Source organism: Acomys minous, assembly GCF_964271855.1.
Source record: "Acomys minous genome assembly, chromosome: 11".
In the NCBI taxonomy this organism is placed as follows: domain Eukaryota; kingdom Metazoa; phylum Chordata; class Mammalia; order Rodentia; family Muridae; genus Acomys; species Acomys minous.
This window is the reverse complement of record NC_140492.1, coordinates 96,315,037-96,337,803: the sequence shown is the minus strand read 5'-3', so window position 1 is coordinate 96,337,803 and position 22,767 is coordinate 96,315,037. Positions and strand designations below refer to the sequence as shown.

The 22,767-nt window shown below is 41.3% G+C and overlaps 1 protein-coding gene across 1 annotated transcript in view; it reads right to left on the bottom strand.

Moving 5' to 3' along the window:
• The window catches only part of LOC311609453 (baculoviral IAP repeat-containing protein 1a-like), a 64,408-nt gene that overhangs the window by 6,801 nt on the left and 34,840 nt on the right, over positions 1–22,767 (bottom strand). Inside the window, exons 10-15 of the mRNA XM_084802564.1 lie at positions 22,739–22,767; positions 15,508–15,562; positions 12,752–14,995; positions 3,935–4,102; positions 1,381–1,533; positions 991–1,077 (exon numbers count right to left, since the gene is read on the bottom strand). The exon at positions 22,739–22,767 is cut by the window's right edge and continues 53 nt beyond it. Of these exons, the coding sequence (XP_084658690.1) occupies positions 991–1,077; positions 1,381–1,533; positions 3,935–4,102; positions 12,752–14,995; positions 15,508–15,562; positions 22,739–22,767 (2,736 nt within the window). The remainder of the gene's footprint in view (positions 1–990; positions 1,078–1,380; positions 1,534–3,934; positions 4,103–12,751; positions 14,996–15,507; positions 15,563–22,738) is intronic.

Genomic DNA, 22,767 nt, shown 5'->3' with positions numbered 1-22,767 from the left:
TTAAATAAAGTCAACCATAGGTCAAGAGGCAGAGCAAGCAACCAGTTGACAGGCAGTGAACATAGGAAGAAGCCATAGAGAAGAAGAAGTCAGGAGGACAGAAAAAGAGATGCACAGAAAGTAGAAGGGAGGGACACTGAATGTGCTTCCGCTTGTGGGTAACTGAGTAGAAGCCACACAGAGCTGTGCTGATTTCTGAGCTGTGGACCCCGGCTGGGAGGATCCTTTGTGTTGCTTATCATATTCTAAGCTGTTGGTCTTTGCTGGAGGAGCTTCCCTGTGCCTGGACCACCTGCTGGGAACCTTGCATTGCTGAAGTTTGGACTGCCTGCCACTGAGATACAAGGAAGCTCTGGCAGAGAGCTTTCCAGGTAATATATTCTTTTTCAGCCTGCCCTGGCTTTCCTTGGTCTGGATCTGTATACTAGGCTGGCCTCAAATCAGAGATCCTATTGCCTTTCCCTATGGAGTGCTGGGATTCAATGTGTGTACAACCACACTGGGCTTCATAGTCATTTCTTAAGTCAAAAGTTTTAAACATTTCTTATATGTATCATTTTGTTTTCTTTGTGGGGGAAGTGGATAGATAAGTTAGTTTGCTAAAGTATAAGAACATCGACCAACCACTGGCTCAAATTATAAAAACTGGTTTTGTACCAAACATGTACAGACAACTTCATTCTTCATTATGCCCAGAACAGCACAGTGTAACACTATTTACATAGCAATTACACTGCATTAGATATTGAAGGCAGTGAAGAGATGGTTGAAAGTGTCTGGGGATGTGGGGCATAGGAAAGCACTGCCACTATTTTATATGATGAAATAGAGCGACTCTGGTGTTTGTAGCAGCAGCCGGCCCTGGACCCAACTGCCATGGACGTCAAGGAACAACTGTACACAGCTTGCTTTGCTATGGGTTCACTAAAGAAGGAGAAGGAAGATGATGAGGGAAAGAATAAATTAAGAAACACTGTTTTATAAACTTACCAAACTTTTCTGATGTTTCCTTATCTGGAAATTGTTGGTCTTTAAGATTCAATATCTTCAGAGAAACAAAATTTGGCAATATGGTGACTAGGAAAGGGAAAATAAAATTCAGTTAGGTCAGATACATTTCCTATGACACAGAGAACAGTTGAAATAAAGAGTATTTCAGATGTGATGCAAAGCGATAGAATATGCAGACTGAACACTATGACTAAGCAGAGGACACAGCTATGAAAATGAAAGGTTTAAATCATAGACAGAGGTACACTTCACTCTTGTGAAAGCCTCACTGAAGATCAGGTTCCAGAGACATCAGTTGCATTTTACTTCTAGAGTGCTGAGTGACTTTGCACACAGGAGCATCTGAAGTCAAAGTTGTACAGTTCTTACCAAATGGCGTGGGTTCAAAACATCTTCCAGAAAACTCAATCTCTCTGAGTTTCTTGCAGGAAGCAAGCACAGCCATGAGAGACTCACAGTTCGAACGGAAATCACATTTTAGACGGAAGACATGAAGATTTGGAGAGTTCTGAATCAATTTAACTGGAAAAAATAAAAGATTTTCAGAAGTTAGAGCAGACTACAAATTCCTGTCAGAATTGGTCTCTCAAGCTGTAGCCATATTGGTTAAACAGGCAGTGACACATGGCACATACTGTAATGGTGCAGTGGCACAGTATCTAGAGCTCACACTATATTGGGCTTGTGCTTAGCTTCTGCAACTGACTACTGAACAGATGACCTGGGGCAAGTTCCTGACCCTCTCTGGATCAGTTTTCTCTTCCCTATATCTCACCTGCAGTGTCAGCATCCTAAGGAGTTAGTGTGTGCACACTGCACTGGTACAACAGGAATTCTGTACACAGTGACAGAAAGGAGAGGGCAACTCTGAAGCACAACTTAAAAACCATGTAAACTCATGTAATCTATGTGCATGTGATACGTGTGGGGTCACCCATGTGATACAGCACATATGGGGAGGTCAGGGGAAATTGGGAGAGCTTACTATTCCCTTTCACCATAGAGATCTGTGGGATTGAAGTCATCAGGATTGACAGCAAGTACCTTTCCCTGCTGATCCATGTCACCAACCTGAAAAACGGTTTTGTTTGCTTGCTTTTGTTTCTTTTCGGACAAAAAAAAAAAAGCCTGGGAATAACTACATTTCCAGGGCTGGGCTAGCTTGGATGTGACAGTCCTTCTGTCTCAGCCTCCCAAGCACTGGGGTTACAGGCAGGAGCCACCAAGCCCCACCCTAGTGACTGGCATGCAGATCTGCCATGTCAATTCCTGATTTATATTTCCTTAGTGTTCACTGTTTTAAAAATTAAGGTTCTGATGGTGCGTTAGTCACTTTGCTAAATGACATGTTCTAAAAAGATGGCTACATTGCTGTTCATCAACAGGAGGCTCAGATGGACAGAAATGGAGGAAAAGTCCAGACTGCTTGTTGGCTATTCAGGCCAACTCAAAAGCCATGAACTCGATTCGTAAAGTTTGTAAACACTGAAGGCAGGAAAGTGGCCAGGCCCCACCCTATAAAAAATTGTCCTGTTGGAATAGGGTCTCCTGCACTGTTTTCAGATGCTGATTTCTGTGCCTTGAGATCTGGTTACCGACCTACCATGGGCACTCTTATGAATATTAAACTATCTCCTGTAACCACATGATGATAAGGAATGTTTCCCAACTATCCCTGAGGCCTATGACTGGGCAGAAGAGAGGTAGATGGAGTTTAGGTTCCCAGATTGAGGTCAAGAGACCAGCAGGACAAGGAGAGAAGAGGTAACAGAGGAGAGCAAGTAAGAGAGAAAGGAGTTGACATAAGGCAAAATGGTCAATGAGTTTATCATTGTGAAAAAAGACTGATGGACCAGAAGCCACAAGTGAGTCATCAGATTGGCAAGTGATAGGTTTTTATGTGGATTTTAAGGATAGTACGATTAGAATAGCTCAGAATCTGCCCAGGATAGTGCCTACAGCTTATTAATAAATTATAGTCTCTCTCTGTATTTATTACTTTGGAAGCTGGCAGGGTTAAAGAAAGCTGTTTCCTTATTAATTAGTATTCTATATTGTACCAGTCCATGAGGTTACCCCAACAGGAAAGGTCTGACCTCTCCCCTTCCATTAAAAACAAAAAACAAAAAACAACTATATAAACCCTGTGTTCTGCCCTGTTCTCTACTGCTTCTCACTTGAGCAGATGCAGCGACCCTTCTGGGGTTGTCCCTCCTAGTAAATCTCTTGTGTGAGGTCTGTTGTGCAGTATAACTTTGTGGTATTCCTTGGCTCCTGACTGCCAGGATATCGTTCAGAGGAGAGCTGTAACACTTTCTCGTGAGCAGAGCTTTTGCTGGGGAAACCTCCCTGACAGGAGCAGAACTGTTATACTTGCACTGGGGAAACTATCCAGGCAGCTGGAGCAGAACTTATGTAGGGGAAGCCTTTCCCTTCAGAGTGGCAACACCTACACTGCTCCTAGTCACATTCCTTCTCCTTCAACAGGCAGATCTGCGCACGCCACTAAAACAGTGGCAGAAGAAGAGAACTCCACAGACTGCAATGGAGAAAGCTCAGGCATGAATGCAAACCTTCTCTGTTTGAAGATGCAGTTTCTTAGCTGAGCAATTGCAGACCTCAACTTCCCCAGTTGATAATCAACAACAGTCACCGTGGCTTCTCTCACACACTGGGTATGAAGAGTGACTTAGTATTTGTGAAGTGCTCAGAACAGTTCCTGGTTTGTTAAAGACTCAGGCAACAAATGAATCTCTGCCCTCTTAATGAGGAAGAACACTGTTCCCATACCTTCCCATGGACACGGTTCACATGTCAGGCCCAGCAATGTTTTCCCTAATGATGACTTACTGCATCTAGCAATTACTAGCCAAGTAGCTTTTCCAGCTGAGACATGAACTGGAGACCCAAGCCCCATCCTTACCTAGTCTGGAGGGGTCAGACTCGGTGGAAGTTTGGATGGATAAGGTCTCCATGTGATGGAGGTTTGGGAACTCTTCAGGAAGGACTGAAAGCACATCAGCTTTGTCACAAAGTCTCACAGACAGTTCTTTCAGGCCCATAAACGTGTCCAAGTTAGAGAGGAGTTGATCTGGAAAGCAGCACACAGTTCCCATCACTCAAGAGGTCCAAGGGGAAGTTCTCAAGTGTGCTGTGACCTTCATCCATTCCATACTTTCAGGATGGAAGTTCTCAGACATCCTAACATCTGTCCAGGAAGCACATCATGAAGATATTGCCAGCTGCTGCATCTGCTGACTATAGACTATAGGGGAGCCCTGTGCTGGTCTCTGGATCACAAAATAAGTGAGACATCTCCCCAGCCAACAGTGTGGAAACTGTAAACAATTGGTTTGCACAAATGAAAGATTATAGTTGAACTCCTACTTACAACTTATGCAAAAATGTAATTCAGAACCTCTCTACCAAACTGGATCCTGTACATCCTCTTCCAAGGTCTATCCAGGTAACTCTCCCATCCTCACTTCCACTCACCTATCCCCAAAACCCTGAGTTCTACATCCAATGCATGGACCTAGTAGAGCCACCCCTGCCTGTGTCCCTACCAACCTCTAGCCTTCTGCCATAATCCACCCTGTTTCCCCAATCCCACAAGCCACCCAACCTCTCTACCCAACCATGCACTACACATCTTTCTCCAGGGTCTAGCTGGGTGAGCTTGTCTGATGCTCCCCACCCTATACCCACCCCAAGCCCCACAAGACTAAACCATAATGCACATCTTACATATCAGCTCAGTTTCCTGTGTCTACCTGATCCATATTCACCTCCTAGATCCAATCCAAAACTCACAGATATAAGGCTGATAGAATGACAGGATTTCAAAATAAATTTCATAAAGAGAGAGACAGAGACACTGAGATGGACTCAAGCTCAATGTATGTGAAATTGAAAACCCCAATAACCCAACAAGAAAATTCAAAGGAAAGATCACAATTAGAACAAATCAACAAAAGATAGAATATGAGGAATTGAAGACATAGTAGAGGATCTAGATGAAATAAGCAATGAATATGGAAGGGAAACACAGGAAAGAAGCATACAGGAGATGTAGGACACCAAGAAAAGACCAAACTTTTGAATTTTAGAAAAAGATCAGGGCAAAAAATCCCACGTGAATGACACAGACCAGCTCTCGAACAATATCATGTAAGAAAACTTACCCAAACTAAGGAAAGATATATCCATACAGAACATAAAAGAAACATAGAGAGTGCCAAATAGACAATGCCAGAAAAGAAACTCTTCATGGCATATTATAATTAAACATTTAATATACAGAAAAAAGAAGATATTGAAAGCATCAAGAGAGGAAACACAAGTCACATATAAAGGAAAACCTATCTGAATAACAGCTAATTTCTCAATGGCAACATTGAATGTCAGAAGAGCCTGGAACACTGCATTTGAAGTCCTGGGGAAAAAAAGCTAACCTAGACTAATATACTGAGCAAAACAATCTGCCACAGTCCAACAAACCAAACCTAAAGAAAATCAGGAGGTAATATTTCAGACTGAAGAGAGGGATGAGCATAGCTAAGAGAATGTAGAAAGAAATTTGAAGGTATAATTACTAAAACACAAGGTACCACTGGGAACACAAACAACACCAGAAATCAACAGCACAATTACTATAATCAATACACACTTGCATAACTTTAAATATTAATGGACCCAATTCTCCAATCAAATTATGTAGGTTGGCAGAATGAATCAAGAAATAAAATCCTCCCAGGCAGAAGTACCAAACACCTTTAATCCCAGCACCAGGGAAGTAGAAGCAGATGGATCTCTGTGAGTTTGAGGCCAGCCTGGTCTACAGAACTAATTCCAGAATAGCCAAAGCTACACAATTTAACCTTGTCTCTAAAGGCCAATTATTGTTGTTGTTGTTGTTGTTGTTGTCAACAATATAGCTATCTGTTGTCTATAAGCAACACATCTTAGCTTTAAAGACAGGCACCTATACAGAGTAAACAGATAGTAAATAATACTCCAGGTAAATGAGACTAGGAAGCAAGAAGATATTGTTTTCCTAATATCTGACAAAATAGACTTCAAACTAAACCTAGAAAAAAGAAATAAAGAAGGACACATCACTGTAATCAAGGGAATAGCTAACCAAAACACATTATAATTGTAAACACATATGCAACAAATTCTGGTGCATCCAGTTTCATAATAACTATACTAATGAAATTAATGACAAATATTAATATCAACTTATTGATATTAGGTGATTTCTCTACCTCAGTTTCTCTAATAAATAGGTCAGCTAACAAAATATAAGCAGAGAAATATCAAAATTAAATGATATCATACATCAAATAGACATAACAGATACATATAGAATATTCCATCCAACATCCAAGACTATACATTCTACTCAGCAACCCATACAAAGTTCTCTAAAATAGACCATCTCCTGGGACACAAAACAATTCTGTATGAATTCAGAAAGATTTAAATAACTTGATGTATCCTCTATGACCATGATAAAATAAAACTTAAAATCAGCACCATACATAGCTCTAGGAAATGCACAAACTCATGGAGATTACTGAATGATGAATGGGTCAAAGAAGAAGTCAAGAGGGAAATTAAAAAGATTTCCTATAACTAAATAAACACAGCACACACACACAAGTCTGTGGGCACACAGCAAGCTTGTCCTATGAGAACTGCATAGCTCTAAGGGCCTATGTTAAAACACCAGAAAAGCACAAGTGGATGGCTTCATGGTACAGCTCAAACACTTGAAAAAACAAGAATAAAGCAAATCCAGAACCAGTCAATAGCAATAAATAACAAAACTCAAAGCAGAAATTAATGAAATAGAAAGAAAACAACACCAAGAACCAACGAATAAGAAATGGTTCTTTGAAAAGATAAGCAAGATTGACAGATCCTTGGCCCAACTCACCAAGTGAGGTAACCCAAACCCAAAAGGATGATGACACATGTTCTCTCGTCTGAGGTTCCTAGCGCAAAACTTCAAATATGAGCATATAATCTGGAGTAACAGTAGAAACCAGGGGGAAAGAAGACTGCCGTGGTGAGACCAATAGAGAAAGAATAGCAACATAGGGGAAATGGCAGGGCACAAGTGATGTAAAAGGGTAATGGGAAAATCAAGGGACTTTACATATGGAGGGGAGAAAGGAGACAGAGAAGTAGGATGGAGGGACTATTAACTACATACTTTAAACACCTATAATACATTAAGTAATATGTAAATCCATATATACATAGTTTAAATGAAAATTCCCCGTCTGTGCTTACAATGCTCCTCCCAAAAGCCATAGGTTATCTAACAAAAACCGCAACACCAGACATGAGAAGCCCTCTTCTGTGTTGTCGGTCAGGGTGCCTAAGAAACTCCCCAAAGATTACAGACCATTGCTGCTCCCCTTGTTTGCCCTCCAGAGGTGGAGGATACATTTCTATTGCTGAAGAGATGATGCATTTCAGACACAGGACCTTAAGATCTAAGCTGCACCTGACCTGAAAGCCTCCTCTGAGGACTAGCTTTCATTGTACTAGAAGGCAGCAGGTAAGCTTCCAAGGGAGGGAAGCACCCAATAGTCCTGCACAGGTATGACAGGTATGAACCACAACAATGACTAGCATGGCATAGTAACCCTAAAGTTGTGATAGTGGCATGCATGCCTTAATGGTAAGCAACAGTCTCTAACTGGACATATGGTCCCCTCAACAAGAGGGAAATCAGACCTGTACTGGAAGCCTAGCCAACTGCTCAGGCCTAAGAAAGCTGTGGATGGTGGAAGAGAACAACCTACAACCACCACATTACTAAACCCGCATAACTCCTAACTACATTCTACGTATTTGTCCCACAAATTAGTTACCCACCCTCATCAAAGCAACTTCCATTTGCTGTAACAGAGGAAGACCATTAGAGAAAACCTAAACTGATCAAGAGTAAGAACTGTGGAGCCTAGCCCCAACACAAAAGGCAAAGGAACGGGAAGTTTTCTGTGAGATTGTGTCTTCTAGAAATGTCAGAGAAGCTATGACCATAAAGTCTCACTAAGATGATTGCCTACATATGACCTGAGCAAGATTCACACCAGCAGACATGGTTATGTGGACGGCTAAAGCTCATAAAGCTTCAACCCTAAGGAAGAACTACAGACAACTAAGGACTGTTGAGAGTAAGAGAAATAGTATTCTTCAGGGAAAAGCACAGTGTGTGTGTGTGTGTGTGTGTGTGTGTGTGTGTGTGCGCGCGCGCGCGTGCGCAACAACTAAAGAAAAAGGCCATGAATTTGAATGAGAGCAAAAGGAGTTTATGGGAGAGGTTAAAGGAAGAAATAGGAAGGAAGGAAAACATAATGGTTGTTATACACACACACATACAAGTGTACATACACATAGTCCCAAATATGTAAATATACCTGTGTTGGGGGTGATGTGGTGCTATGTACTCCGATGCTTACTACTGGCCCCCAACATCTAGCTGCTGCCCGGATAAGTACATTCTCATGTGCACCTATCCTTGTGTAAACCTCGCTTTGCCTATTTAAAGTTGGTTAATAAAAAATGCTGAAGAGAGAGAGGCAGAGTTTGTGGTTCGCAGGCCTGGGGTCAGGGAACCATGAGGCAGGGAGAAAGAGAAGACAGGAGAGAGGTACTGGAGGAGGAGGAAGGAGGAGGAGGAAGAGGACACAATGGGTAGGCATGGAGAGAAGCTCATGCCTGGACTGGTGTGGATGGAGGGAAGTAGCCAGGCAGGAATGACTAAAGCACATGGCCTAGGAGGGGGCTGGGAAGTGATAAGGAGACTTTAGAGTCTTAATATCTGCCGGTCCCGGGTGAAATGACTGCTCCAAAATACAAGAGGTGTTTGTGTCTTTAGTGATTATGATAGTGGGTTAGATAATACTGCCATAATAATTGTAGGCTACTAAGTAATAAACATAATTAGAAATTTTTATATTTTCTACAACATACATGATCAGTCTTAAGTTCAATGAAAGAGTTGTTGGTTACTGGTAAGGTATACATTTCACTACTGCACCCTTAGGTTATTCATTTCATGTGGGTTGTTGTCTTAGTTCAAAGGCATATTTTTCTATTATGTTTTATGTCATATTTAAGAAGCCATTGTCAACGATAAGGTCATGCAGATTACCTATTTTCTTCCAAAAGTTCTTATGGCTTTACTCTTGAGTTACCTTTTTTTTTGTACCTGTCTCTTACCTTAAAAAAAAATTTTTTTTTTACTTTTTGAGATTATGAAAAATATACATCATTTTAGCCGGGCTTGGTGACACATGCCTTTAATCCCAGCACTAGGGAGGCAGAGGCAAGTGAATCACCATGAGTTCAAGGCCAGCCTGGTCTACAAAAGTGAGTCCAGGACAGCCAAGGCTACACAGAGAAACCCTGTCTTGTAAAACAATAGCAGCAACAACAAAATTACATCATTTCCCTCTTCGGTTTCCTCCGTCCACTCCCTTCCGTTTATTCCCCTCCTCTACCTTGTTCTCATTTCTCTTATTTTGAGGCAGGATCTCAAGAATCTCATAACCTTAACCTTAGACTGTAGCCCAGGCTACCCCTGAATTTTTCTGCCACACCTACTATGTGTTGAGATTGCAAACATCAATGACCTTGCTCAGTTTGTGCAGTGCTGGGAATCCAACCCAAAACTGTATGGATGCTATACAAACATTCGACCAACTAAGCTACATTATTAACCCTGCTTTGTCTCTATCTTGCATGAGAGTCAATCAATTCTTTTGGAATCTCTGAGTGTGTATTTATCACCACATTTATAAATGTTTTTTCCAAGGGTAAGATACGTTTGAGTATGTCTATTATACAGCGCTGGTGAGATAGAAGCAAAAAATATATATTGAGTTAAATACAACCTGGGCAACAAGAAGATATATATATATATATATATATATATATATATACATACATACATACATATATATAATAAAAACAGAAAGCACAGTTTTTAAAAACCAGGAAAAATCTTATTTTATGTTTACATAAAATATACATTTAATATATGTATATAAGTATACATATAAAAAACAATTTAAGGGAAGTTATGCAACTTGAGGTGAAAATGCCATGAAAAATATTAACAAAAACCCAAGTGCAAGGTATAAAGACTTCTCTTCACATTGTGGTCAGGAGAGTTCAAGAGACTTTACCCCTAAGAAACCAATAACGGCCATTGCTGCTTCCCTTGGTTGTCTCACAGACCCTATTGCTGAAGACATCACATACTTCAAACTCAGGAATTAGAAGAGTCCAGCTGGAACTGACCTTGGAAGCCTCTTCCCTAAAGACTAGCTCTCAGAGTACCCAAAGGCGCTCTGCAAGCTGTCAAGAAGAAAAGCATTCACAGTCCTACTCAGCCATAAACTCATAAGCCATGACAGTGACCAGCAAGGCATGATAAACACTGTCGTGTAGTAATGGCATTTTGTATCTTGGAGGTAATCAACAGCTACCATATAAAACTTAAGGCCTCTCAGTAGGAGGGAATTCATGCCTGCTACCATAAGCCTAGCCAACTCCCTGTGCCTAATGAGGTCATGGACCCCGGAAGAGAACCTACTATTGCCATTTTGCTAAAGACCTATAATTTCTACCTGCACTCTAAATACTTATCTTTATATGCAAAGATAAGTGTAGCTGTCAACCCTCATCAAAGAAGCTTCCTTTTTTGTTTTTGGAGACAGAGTTTCAATGGATGTGCTGGAACTCACTCTGTAGACCAGGCTGCCTCACACTCAGAGAACTCTTCCCTCCCAAGTGTTGGGATTAAAGGTGCGCACCACCACTGCCTGTCAAAGAACCTTCTTCTTTTATATAGATGACAGGGACCATGTCAGAAATCCACAATTAGACAAAATCTAGAGAACCAGGGACCATGTGGAACCCACCCCCAGTTGAGATGTATATAAAGTTTCACAGCTAAGGCTCAGGGAACATGGCAGAAGAGGAGACAGGAAGATTGTAAGAGCCAGAGGATCAGGATATCTGCTCTGAGAGAGTGAATTCTATACATATGACCAGAAAGCTGCACCCATAAAATCTCAACAATATGGTCGCCTAAGCAAGGCCTATACAATGACAACACCAGTTAGCAAACAACATGGATAGGGAATATTTCAAAAGGTTCCACCCCTAGATGAAGAGCTGCATGTAATGAATGGCTGTTGAGAGATGGAGAGTCGGGCTTCTCCAGGGACAACCCCCAATAGGTTATCAACCCCAGGTGGTCAGCCCTGAACACACACACACATAAGCAACACTAAGTAGACTCAATTGCTTGTGTTTATAAACATACATATAAAGACAAAGTTGAGACAGAGTTGAGGGGCAATGGCAAGAGCTGGAGGGAAGAGAGCATGGGGCAGAAACTATGTAAATATAGTACTCATGTATGACATTTTCAAAAATAGAATAAAATAAATGTCAGTAAAACAAAAAGCAAGCAAACGAACAAAATAAACAGAGAAAAAAAGAAGAAAAAGGCAGGAAGGGAGGAAAGAAAGAAACTAAAAAGAAAGATGGAAAGCTCATGAGATCTCAATCCTACATAAAATCCTACAGGAAACTAGAGGATGCAAGTAATGGAAGAAAATAGTCTTCCCCACGGAAGAGTGCACAAACTGGTTATCCAAAACCAAATGGTCAGGCTTGAATCATACAGACTGAGCAGGTATTTAAGTATTTAGAAATACATACACAAGTAGTGTATATACATATATATATTATAAGTATATTAGGAATACATATATCAACAATTAATTTTTCAAAGATGCCATGAATTTGAACAGGAAAGGAGGGATATATGGAAAGACCTGGTGGGAAGAAAAGAAAGAAGGATATTATATAATTATAGTCCAAAGGATAAATTCTTTTTAAAAAGAAAAGAATGATACAGATAGAGCAAAGCATACTTGAGCATGTACCCGCTAAATCAAAGCTCAGCTCCTAACAACCAACAATATGAACACCAACTATTTGTAATGGTATAAAAACTTAGAACTGAATTAGATGAAAGATAGTAAAGTCTAGGGGCTGGAAAGATGGTTCAGCAGCCAAGATCCCCTGCTTGTTCTCAAAGGACCCCAGTTAGGTTCCCAGAATCCGCATTAGGCAGATCACAACACCCTGTAGCAATGGGTCCAAAGGACCTGACACTCTCTTCTCTCCTCCGAGGGCAACTACACATAGATGCACAGGAACAAGCACACACACACACACACACACACACACACACTAATCATGAAATAATTTTTAAAGCAATTATTATAATGTCTATGATGGAAACTGTAAAACAACATTTAGAAGAAGACAATTATTACTTACCCATATTAAATGTCTTCTTGGAGAAGCCAAATCCTTCCCCACTCTGGGCAGCCAGAGTGCAGCTGGTTCCCCAGCATCAGCTGACGCACAGAGCACCATTTACCAACAACAAGCTATCCAAGTGCCCTTATAGGGACCTTGATAGATGGAATGCTGGTGGTAATGTTCCCCTAGTTTTGTCTGAAACCCATTCTAGGATTCAGGGCCTTTCAGTGATTTACACACTGCCCAAACAGTGTATCCTTTCGAGGCACATTCATGGCCTTGCACCTAAGAAGTTTCATTCATCTAAAACTAAGAATGAGAAAACACAGTGCCAACCAGAATGGTTGTGTAAATAGACACTTGGTGTTACCTGGTAACTGGTTTACCCATGAGACCTCCAGAGACTGCAGGCCAGGCAGGGTGACAAGCAGCTCCTGCTCTGCTGTGCTGAGCTCTAGGCTGCGCATGGAGCACTTGGTGACAGAGGTCTTATTCAGCTCCAGAGCCGGGCGGATGCTGTCAAGAAAGCCACTGCTGTTGGATAAGCAGAGCTCAATATCCTGTGAGGCTGAGAAGACTTCCATTAGGACCTGGAGCAGGGCTTGGTCGGCTGGGCCCATGTTGGCCACTCCAACTTCCAGCCTAGGGATCTTGTATGGCTTGGGTGACAGTTTCCAGTAGCCAGCACTGATGTTGGGTAGAGGCCGAAGTTGGATATTCTTAAAACTCTTTATGCTCTCTTCCTTTTCAGAAAGATTTCCCATCCATTCCTTCATAGGTTCAAAGGCAGAAGCATAGTCCTGATCTATAGTTGGTAGCTCTAATGTTCCCATACATTTTTCCATGACTGAGTAACCTATACTAAGTGGCATTTTATTTCCATTTATGGAGACCTGAATACTCTTTAATAATAACAGGCTTTCCGGGTGATCCCAGAAGTACTGTAAATTCAGTAATTTCAGATCCAGTGTTCTCCCTTGAAGGAATTGCAAAATAAATGGAGAACATGCATCAACTGTGTTGCTTTGGTAAGCAAACTTTAAAGCCGTGCTCATTAACTTTTTTGAAGCATATGAATAGAAAACTTTAGGAGATAGATGCCACAATTCTTTAACTGACTGCATTATCCTAGAAGTTTCTGGATGGTGCTGTACACAATCCTCATTTTCAGACATATTCTCCAGTGACTCTTTCTCATCCACCAGCCGAAGCAAATGAGATACAATTTGTGGCCCTGCCTTTGGTGAAGGGTGGCTGGAGACATACTTCAAAAAGTTGTTGTAGGTGGTCAAAGCCTTCCAGGATGAGTTAATTTGTCTCAAATAGTGAAGTCCCAGATCTTGGTCTTCCTGCCTATCTGAACCCAGGAGTTCATTCAGCCTTGTGGCAGCAAGAAATTCCTGGAACAGAGGACTTAGAAACCGGTAGATTGGTCTCAGTCTCTGGGCGGTGAATTTGCTCATCAAGCAGGTGGTCAACTCTTCGTCTTCATCAACTCCTGCTTCTGTGAGGTCATCACTGTTGAACTCAAAGCAGGAAGAAAAAAGCCCTCTCAAGGCCAGCTGCCCACATGAGGACACAGTGGCCTTGAGGGCCTCAGCTGCAGCTTTGTACTTTAACAACAGGCATTTCATGTAGGCCTTGAAAACTGCCACATTATGAAAGGACTGGTCAGAAGGATTTTGAAGCCAGTCACTACAGACTGCTGCCACAAACAGGGGGGTTTTCTGAATGCCCTGTAAATATTCATTCATTCCAAAGTAATTTATAAACCTTCGCACACGGATTATGTCATGTGAGAAGAACTTCCGTAACACAGAAACAGTGTTATAGAAGGGAAAGTCTGTGATCTCTAGAATCCTATCTAGGTACAGGCGGATGTCCCTGGCCCTGTTTGTGTGGACGGCGATCAATAAGCAGGTTCGTGACAAGTAGTTTCTTGTAATCAGTGTTTCCAGGGCTTGGGGGAGTGAGTCCGCCCCACTATAGTCATCCAGCAGGAACAGCACCTGGTGTTTGAAATGCTGGATGCTGCTGCTCAGGCTCGCCTCACTAATGCATCCTCCTGCCTCTAGGAGTTGGGCACAGATGATGTCGGCCAGCCCCTGGTCTGGTCTGGTGGAACTAAGGGACAGGTAGAGGACCAGCTGGAACCTGTTCAACAGGGGACAGCATCCTGATGCCCAGAGGAAAGCTATTTTCTTCAGGAAGGTTGTCTTTCCAGTGCCAGCTTGCCCCTCCACACACTGGACAGAGCTGAGATTGCTGAAGACCTCGGGGATCGTCAGGGCCTCTTGCACTGGCCTGCTGATGTGCTTTGAAATGATGGACACATCGCAGCCAAGCAAGTGGTCAGTGCCGAGGCTGCAGCACACCTCTGGTAAATTCAAGTGGCGGAAAGTGGCCTTGGTGTAGGTGCTTCTCAGCTGCTTACTCAAGTTCTTTGCATCTTGAAACCACGGGGCTTCGCTCTGAGCCAAGTCTGTGGAGGGGAGATACGCCCTGCTAGACTCAGATTCACAACCTTGGGCTTCACTTTGGTCCTGGTCTCTATACAGAACAGACACAAAGCTGGGTGCAGGTTCAAGCTCCTGGGCCTCATTTGGAGCAACATCTGTGGAGGGAAGAAGAGAGACTGAGAGGGAAATGCATTCAAACCCCTCAACCCTAAGGCTGTGATGTCTTTGTTACATTGTCCTGTTTGTCTTCTATGGATGGATTTTCCTTCAATATCCATGATCTCCCTTTTGAGATCCTCTCAGTCTATTTCATGGCATCAGAACGTGGGGATCACATGTTCAAGTCTCCTCTTTGGCCTGGGGACTTAGACATAATGTGTACTTGATAAGAACACTCTGGCACCCTAATTGTCCATTGAAGACCTCAGGAAGCCAGCTTGCTGTAGCATGCCTTTAATACTGCCTTTTGGGATCTGACATAAGGACTGCTGTCCTTAGCCTTGCATTCTCTCTCAAGATGCTACAAGTATGGTGACTCTCTCTTACCCACAGTTCCCTTCATCTCAGTGCCCTCTTCTCTAGGAGTTCCTTGGACAGTTATAAATATACTTTACTTTCAATCCCTATGTACAAATTATAGAATGTCATGTTGCTTTCAAGTTCTTACCAGCCACGGTAGGATAAACTGCCACTGCATCCTCGTGATTGCTTTCACTTGTTTCCTTTAAAAGATAAGATATTTCATTAAATCAAAGATGGGTCTTAAATCAAGGTTGGGCATTATATTATAATTGAGAACCAAACATCTTCTAACCACAGCCAGCACCAGAGGAGTGCTCCAGATATAAAACAGTGAGTTGCACACATCTGTCGCAGGATAGTTGATCACACTGTGAACCCCAAAGATCATGTTGTTTGCTGGAAAAATATATTTCGAGTTGTGATATGGCTCAACCTTAGCACACACCTTTAATCCAAGAGCTTTCTGTCCGAATTAAATAAAAATCAACCATAGGTCAAAAAGTGAAGTGAACAACCAGTTAGCAGGGAGTAAACATAGGTGAAAACCATAGAGAGTAAGAGGAAGTCAGGAGGACAGATAGAGAAATGTGCAGAAGTAAAAGGGAAGGACATTAAGTTTGAGGGGGTTTTGAGACAATGTGGGGAAGATTTCCTTTTCCTTCTGGGTTGTTGGCCTAGGAGGAAATGTCAGCTGGGTGCTTTCTCTGCCTCTCTGAACTAGCAGGCTTTGACCACAGCATCTGGCTCCCAATTGGTAAAATTGAATAATTGAGATGTTGTTTAAATAACAACATTTGGCACTCAATCAGTGGCATGCCAAACAAATCATGCCAGTTCCAGACAAACTAAGAAGCCATCAGATTTGGGAAGTTACCTGGGAAGTCCTCAAGGAGAGAGTTAAGATGGGAAACAACATAATGCAAGGTGCTAGGATGCTGTATGTTGCTACTTTAGATGGTTTGAAAATAGAAGCAGAAAATGAAAAGCTAAATGAATTACTGGAATTGGCTCAATAGCAATTATGATTATTATCGTTTTAGCATTTCATATTTTATCCTTAATAGACATAGTGGCTTTCTGTACCTTCTCAAAGAAAAAAAGTTTAGAGATATATGAGAAGTAGACTAATAAGATAGAAGCCTTAGGCAAAATATTAGAATATTTATAAGTAAAAATGAGAAAAAAACTCAGACACTGACAAAGGAATTTAGAAAAGAACCTACAAGCATGATGAAACTGAAGAGGGGATGGCCACAGTTGTTAGAAACCTACCTTAGTGCATCCAGCTACTATACAAGACTTCCCAGGAGATGACAGGTGCCCCCAATGTTAGGAAGAAGGAAGATGGAATCCTATAGACATACCAGATCTGAGGAGATTTAAGGAAGCAATCATTTCACACGGTATGCACTCACCATATGTGAAATTGATACTAAACTCATGGGCAACTCAGAACAGAATTATCCCCCAAAAGTGTAAAGATTTGGCAACAGCAATATTGGAAGCTGATCCTCAGTTACAATGGCAAACATGATGGAAAGAGGAGGCTAGGGCCATAGAACAATGACATAAGGCTGGAGGTATTAATATTTCCCAGGACCCATTGCTAGGTAAAGGTTGATATACTGAGTTAAAAACGCAGCTTGAATTTGATAATCACACCTTAATGTTTGTCATTTAGCAGTTTTAAGTGCTTGGGACAAGGATGAAGAATGAGGAGAGGTCTGAGTCATTTACTCAAATTATACAAGGCCCTAAAAGAAGCCTTCACTGGTTTTTTTTTTTTAAGATTAACTTAAGCTATAAATAGAACAATATCAGATTCAGAAGAAAGACAAATATTAATCAAATATTTGGCTTCTGAAAATGCTAATTCAGAATGCAAAGGGGTGATCAGACCTTTAAGGCAAGATCAGCACCAATAGATGAAGGTATTAGAAATGCAGCTGATATTGGATCTCACATTTGTGATGCTACTCTGATAGTAATTTCTAAAAGTTTTAAGAAAAATCAAAATGTTAGATGACTTAATTGTGGCAAACCAGGTCATTTGAAAAGGGATTATAGGCAAGGTATTCCTAGAAATAATGTTGTTTCTAGAGATAAAAAAAAAATACCCTAGCCTTCTGGAGTATGCAGAAGATGTTGCAAAGGACAACATTGGTCTAGTGAGTGCAGACTAACAAGGGACAAGCAAGGTAACTCTGTGCCATTGGGAAATGCCCAAGGAGCTTCCCTCAGGCCCAAATGTCAAACTTGATTCAATCACTCCCTGTCAGTTTCAGAGAAACTCATTCATAGAGCAATTAAAAGATTTAATTCTGTTTTTAAAAACAACATAGTTCTGGATGTACCCAAGGACATAACAGCTTCAATAGATAAAACAAAAAATTCAGGAGAGACCAGAAACAAGTATTTTGGCAAACTGATATAAATGATCAGAGACCAAAGCTAAAAATACAAATAAATGGCACTGAAATTGAAGATTTAGTAGTCAAAGAAGCAGATATAACAATAATCTCACCTTGGCCACTTTAGGAGGTAAATATGCAGCATCTAGGGATTGAAACTTTAGCCCAGATAAAACAAAGTACAAGATGAGTATGGAGTATAGAGCCAGAGGGACAAGTAGGAAAATTAAAGTCATATGTGGCTAATATAGGCATGAATTTATGGGGATGTGATTTGCTGTGCTGTAACCTGCTTTAAACTGGAGCTCCTCTGTTAACACCTGCTTTTCTCTTTAGTATAACAGATGCCATTTTGTTTTTAATTCTCCATTTTTATTACAAGGTGAAATTAAGTTTAGGTTCTCAGGCCCTACCTGCCTGAGAACCTTCAAAAGCTTTTACTTACAACTGAACACTCTGCTTGAATTAATGATATATGTTCTATTTAAACAAAACGACGATACCCTACTATGTTCCTTTCTCCCAGAACAGTGGGGAACTGGAAAGTCCCCAAGCCTATATCTTAGCCAATCAGCTTAAAATGTTTTGTCTAGCTACCTGGATACTCAAAACAAAATCAATTCTTCTTACGTTTAGCTAACCAAAATGATATAATGCTGCCCTCTCTTTGCTTCCCACTTGGTTACTGGTCATTGCCTGGTTATGGTTTTTCTTATAAAAAGCCCTGCTTTAGAAACAGGCCAGTGTCACAACTAGGCTCCTGAGTTCTTTCTGTGCCCATGACTGCAATCAGCCTTGTCTTGGGGTGTGCATTCACTCAATAAACCATCAGTATCTCACTGAGATTGGTGCTCAACAGGCTTGTGTGGGAATTCTTGTATTACAACAGTTGCAGCAATGGAAAACAGATTATCATTCCTCCAATCTCAGAAATAAACCATAAAATAAAGAATACTTCTGACAAAAATAGTAAAAGCTTTATCCAGAACAGTCACAGTCAATTCAGGCTGTATATAAGCAAGACACAAAGCTGTTGGTCTTTCAAAGGTACCAACCACCCTACCTTTAAAATGGTTAACCAAGCATGAACAAATTTAAAAATATATTTTCAAATGATAATTCACAAAAGGCACACATGCAATACTGGCATAAAATGAAAAAATGGGCTATTATGTTTTGTTTTTTGAGATAGGATTTATCTGTGTAGCCTTGACTGTCCGGACTCACTTTGTAGACCAGGCTCGCCTCAAACTCACAGAGATCCACAGGGTCCTCTGCCTCCCTGAGTGCTAGGATTACATGCCAAAGTGGCTAGCTAAAAATGGGTTTTCTTAAACCATGTGCCTTATTTTCTTTTTTGTTTGTTTTGTTGTTTTGCTGGGTTTTGTTTTTTGTTTTTCAAGACAGGGTTTCTCTGTGTAGCCCCGGCTGTCCTGGGATTCACTCATAGACCAGGCTAGCCTTGAACTCAGAGAAATCACCCTGGCTCTGCCTCCTGAGTGCAGGGATTAAAGACGTGTGCTAAACCACATGTCTGAATTCCATGTTAGAATGTTAGACTATAGATTGCTCCACGGCTCTTCAACCTCCATCTTCTGCACAACCAGTGGTCACCTTTTGGTTGACTGTTGGACTCTACCTAGGCAGGATCACTGCTATGCTGACAAATACCTGTCCCTAGTCTGCCTAGCAACCTATGACATCATCATCTGCCTGCTACTAGGTGTGCTAGCTGCCCAGGACATAAAAAGGGCAAACAACCTTCTCTCTCTCTCTCCTCTCTTTCTCTTCCTCTTCATCTTTCTTTCTTGCTATTTCTGTCTGCCTTTCTGTTTTTCTGTTTCTCTCTGTCTCTCTGGGGCACCCCTCCCCCTTTCCTGCTCTCTCATGCTTCTATAATAAATTTCTCCATATCATATCTGTTACCTGGCATGTTATTTTTCATATTTAGCATCATCTTCACACAACAAACGGCTCAGGACATTCAAATTTCTGAGTTAATATGAAACTAACATGACATTTTACAGAACTCTGAACTCAAAAATACTTAATCCTAGGACTTCCAAATACAATCAAGCTGGACATTATAGAAAGCTTGCCAGAAATAGTTTCATTATTATAAATAGTTTTATTGTGTTAGTGTTAAAAGCTTCCCTTTTTATTTAGATAAAAACAGGGAAATGTTGCAGACTACTTGATCATACTATGAACCCCAAGATTGTGTTGTTTTTTGGAAAAATCTGTTTCTAGTTGTCGTGTGGCTCAGCACTAACATACACCTTTAACCCAAGAGCTTTCTGTTTGAATTAAATAAAATCAATTATATTAAAGATGTAGAACAAGCAGCCTAGGGAGTAAACACAGGAAAAAAAAAAAACAGAGAGTAAGAGGAAGTCAGGTAGAGGAATAAAGAAGCACACAGGAAGTAGAAAGGAGGGACACTGAACTTGAGTTTTTTGAGATGGTGTGGGAAGGAACTTTTCTTTCTTTGGGGATGTTGGCTAAGGAGGAAGGTCAGCTGGATGCTTTTTCTTGCCTCTCTGATCTAGCAGACTTTCACCCTGGCATCTAGCTCCTGAGACTTTATTGATAAATTCAAACAACTGATATTTTGTTAAACACAGCACACATCTGCAAGAGTGTGTTCCTAGATGGTGCATGTATGATATATGCATCCTGTCTATGGGGGAGCACTGTGTGGGTGACCGAAACTGTAAGGTCTAGAAGAAGAATAGTCCTGCAACGTCACTAAGCACTGCTTCTGTGCTTAGTCATTAGAAACTGCGTGTTTACCATCACACACTGGCATGGATGCAGAAAGAGCATTACACACACGGTTTATGAGAGAGATTATCATGTCGTGTAGCTGGCCTGAACTCCCTATGTAGCCAAGTGTAGCACTGAACTCCTTGTCCTCCTTTCTTCATGTCCCAACTGCTGGTTTTATAGGCATGAGCCTCCTCACACTTCTGGCTTCTGTGTCATGTTTTTCTTCTCTGGGACTCCAAGCCTCTTACCACACCTAGTTTTATTCAGAGCTGAAGATCTCTTGGTGCCCATTAGGGGACATCTAGTACCTGAGCTACATTCCCTGCACTTGCAATGTCAACCCCACATCTGACAAAGGGCTGATATCCAAAATATATACAGATCTCAAGAAACTAGACATCAACAAACCAAATAACCCAACTAAACAATGAGGTACAGAGCCAAACCAAGAATCCTCAAGAGAGGAATCTTAAATGGCCGAGAAACACTTAAGGAAATGCTCAATGCCATTAGCCATCAGGGAAATGCAAATCAAAATAACTCTGAGAGTTCATCTTACACCCATCAGAGTGGCTAAGATAAAAAACTCAAGTGACAGCACATGCTGGCAAGGATGTAGATCAAGGGGAACATTTCTCCATTGCTGGTGGGAGTGCAAACTTGTACAGTCACTTTGGAAATCAATTAGCAGTTTCTCTAAAACTTGGGAATAGATCTACCTCAAGACCCCACTGTACCACACCTGGGCATACCCAAAGAACACTCAATCCTACCACAAGGACACTTTTCAGCCATGTTTATAGCAGCTTTATTCATAAAAGCCAGAAACTGGAAACAACCTAGATGTCCCTCAACCAAAGAATGGATAAAGAAACTGTGGTATATTTTCACAATGGAATAATCCTTGGCTATTAAAAACAATGACAGCATGAAATTTGCAGGCAAATTAATAAAATTAGAAAAGATCATTCTGCGAGAGGTAACCCAGATCCCAAAGGACAAACATAGTATGTACTCATTTATAAGTGGAATGTTAGCTTTAAAGTAAAGGATACCATGCTACAATCCACCCAAAGAAACTAAATAACAAGGAGGGCTCAAGTGGGGATGTGTTCATCTCACGGAGAGGAGGAAATAAAACAGGCATTGTGGGTGGATGGAGGAATGTTGGCGTGATGGTTTTGTGCACTATGTATCCAAATGCTGATTTCTGTGCCCAGAGAGTTGATACAAGCCTCACTTTGGCGTTGTTAACGACCTCTTACCTCAGTATTTTGTAAATGCTCCTCTCACCTTCTGATTGGTTTTAATAAAAATCTGACGGAAAATAAGCTGAGGAGGATTAGGCGGCAAGACTCCCGGGAGAGAGAAAGAACTTGAGGAAAGAAACTGGCACAATGGAATAAGGCTATGAGACATGGAAGAAGTATGAAATGAAGAGAGGTAAAGAACCATGCCGCAGCCAGGCGTGGTGGCGCATGCCTTTAATCCCAGCACTCAGGAGGCAAAGGCAGGCAGATCGCTGTGAGTCTACAAAGCAAGTCCAGGACAGCCAAGGCTACACAGAGAAACCCTGTCTCTAAAAATCAAAAAACAAAAAACAAAAAAACAAAATAAAAACCAAAACAAAACCATGCAGCAGAACGTAGATTGAACATAAACTAATAAAAATGGGTTAGCTAGTTAGGAATAACAGCCTAACTTAAGGACTAAAGCTATTATAAATAAATATAATGCCATTATTCAGAGCTAAAATGGGCATAGAAAAGCTTTAAGGTTACATTTATGGCATACCTAGGTCCTCTGCACATATGTAACACTTGTGTATCTTGGTCATCTTGAGGGAATAGGAACTGTTTCTGACTCTGTTACCTGCCCTTGGGATCGATTCCCCTACTGAGCTGCCTGTTTAGCCCCAACAGAAGATGTGCCTAATCTTGCTGGGTCTGGTGTTTATCAGGAATAAGTCTAAGATCTCAGCAATAGACCTCTTACAGAAGGGCTGACTGTCCGTTTCATGAAGCTACATATGGTGTCTCCCTCGTTCACAGTGAAGTTCCTGTCTGCACTTGTCACTTGATAATGCTTATTAGATGCCTGTGGAATTTATTTAATTATGATACATTTACAAATGATGTTGTTGGTCAACCACAGGATCATAGGCTGCTGAGTCAGAGAAGGGGTGGGGCTCATTACCGTGGCTTCCAGAAGTACATCAGGGCTCT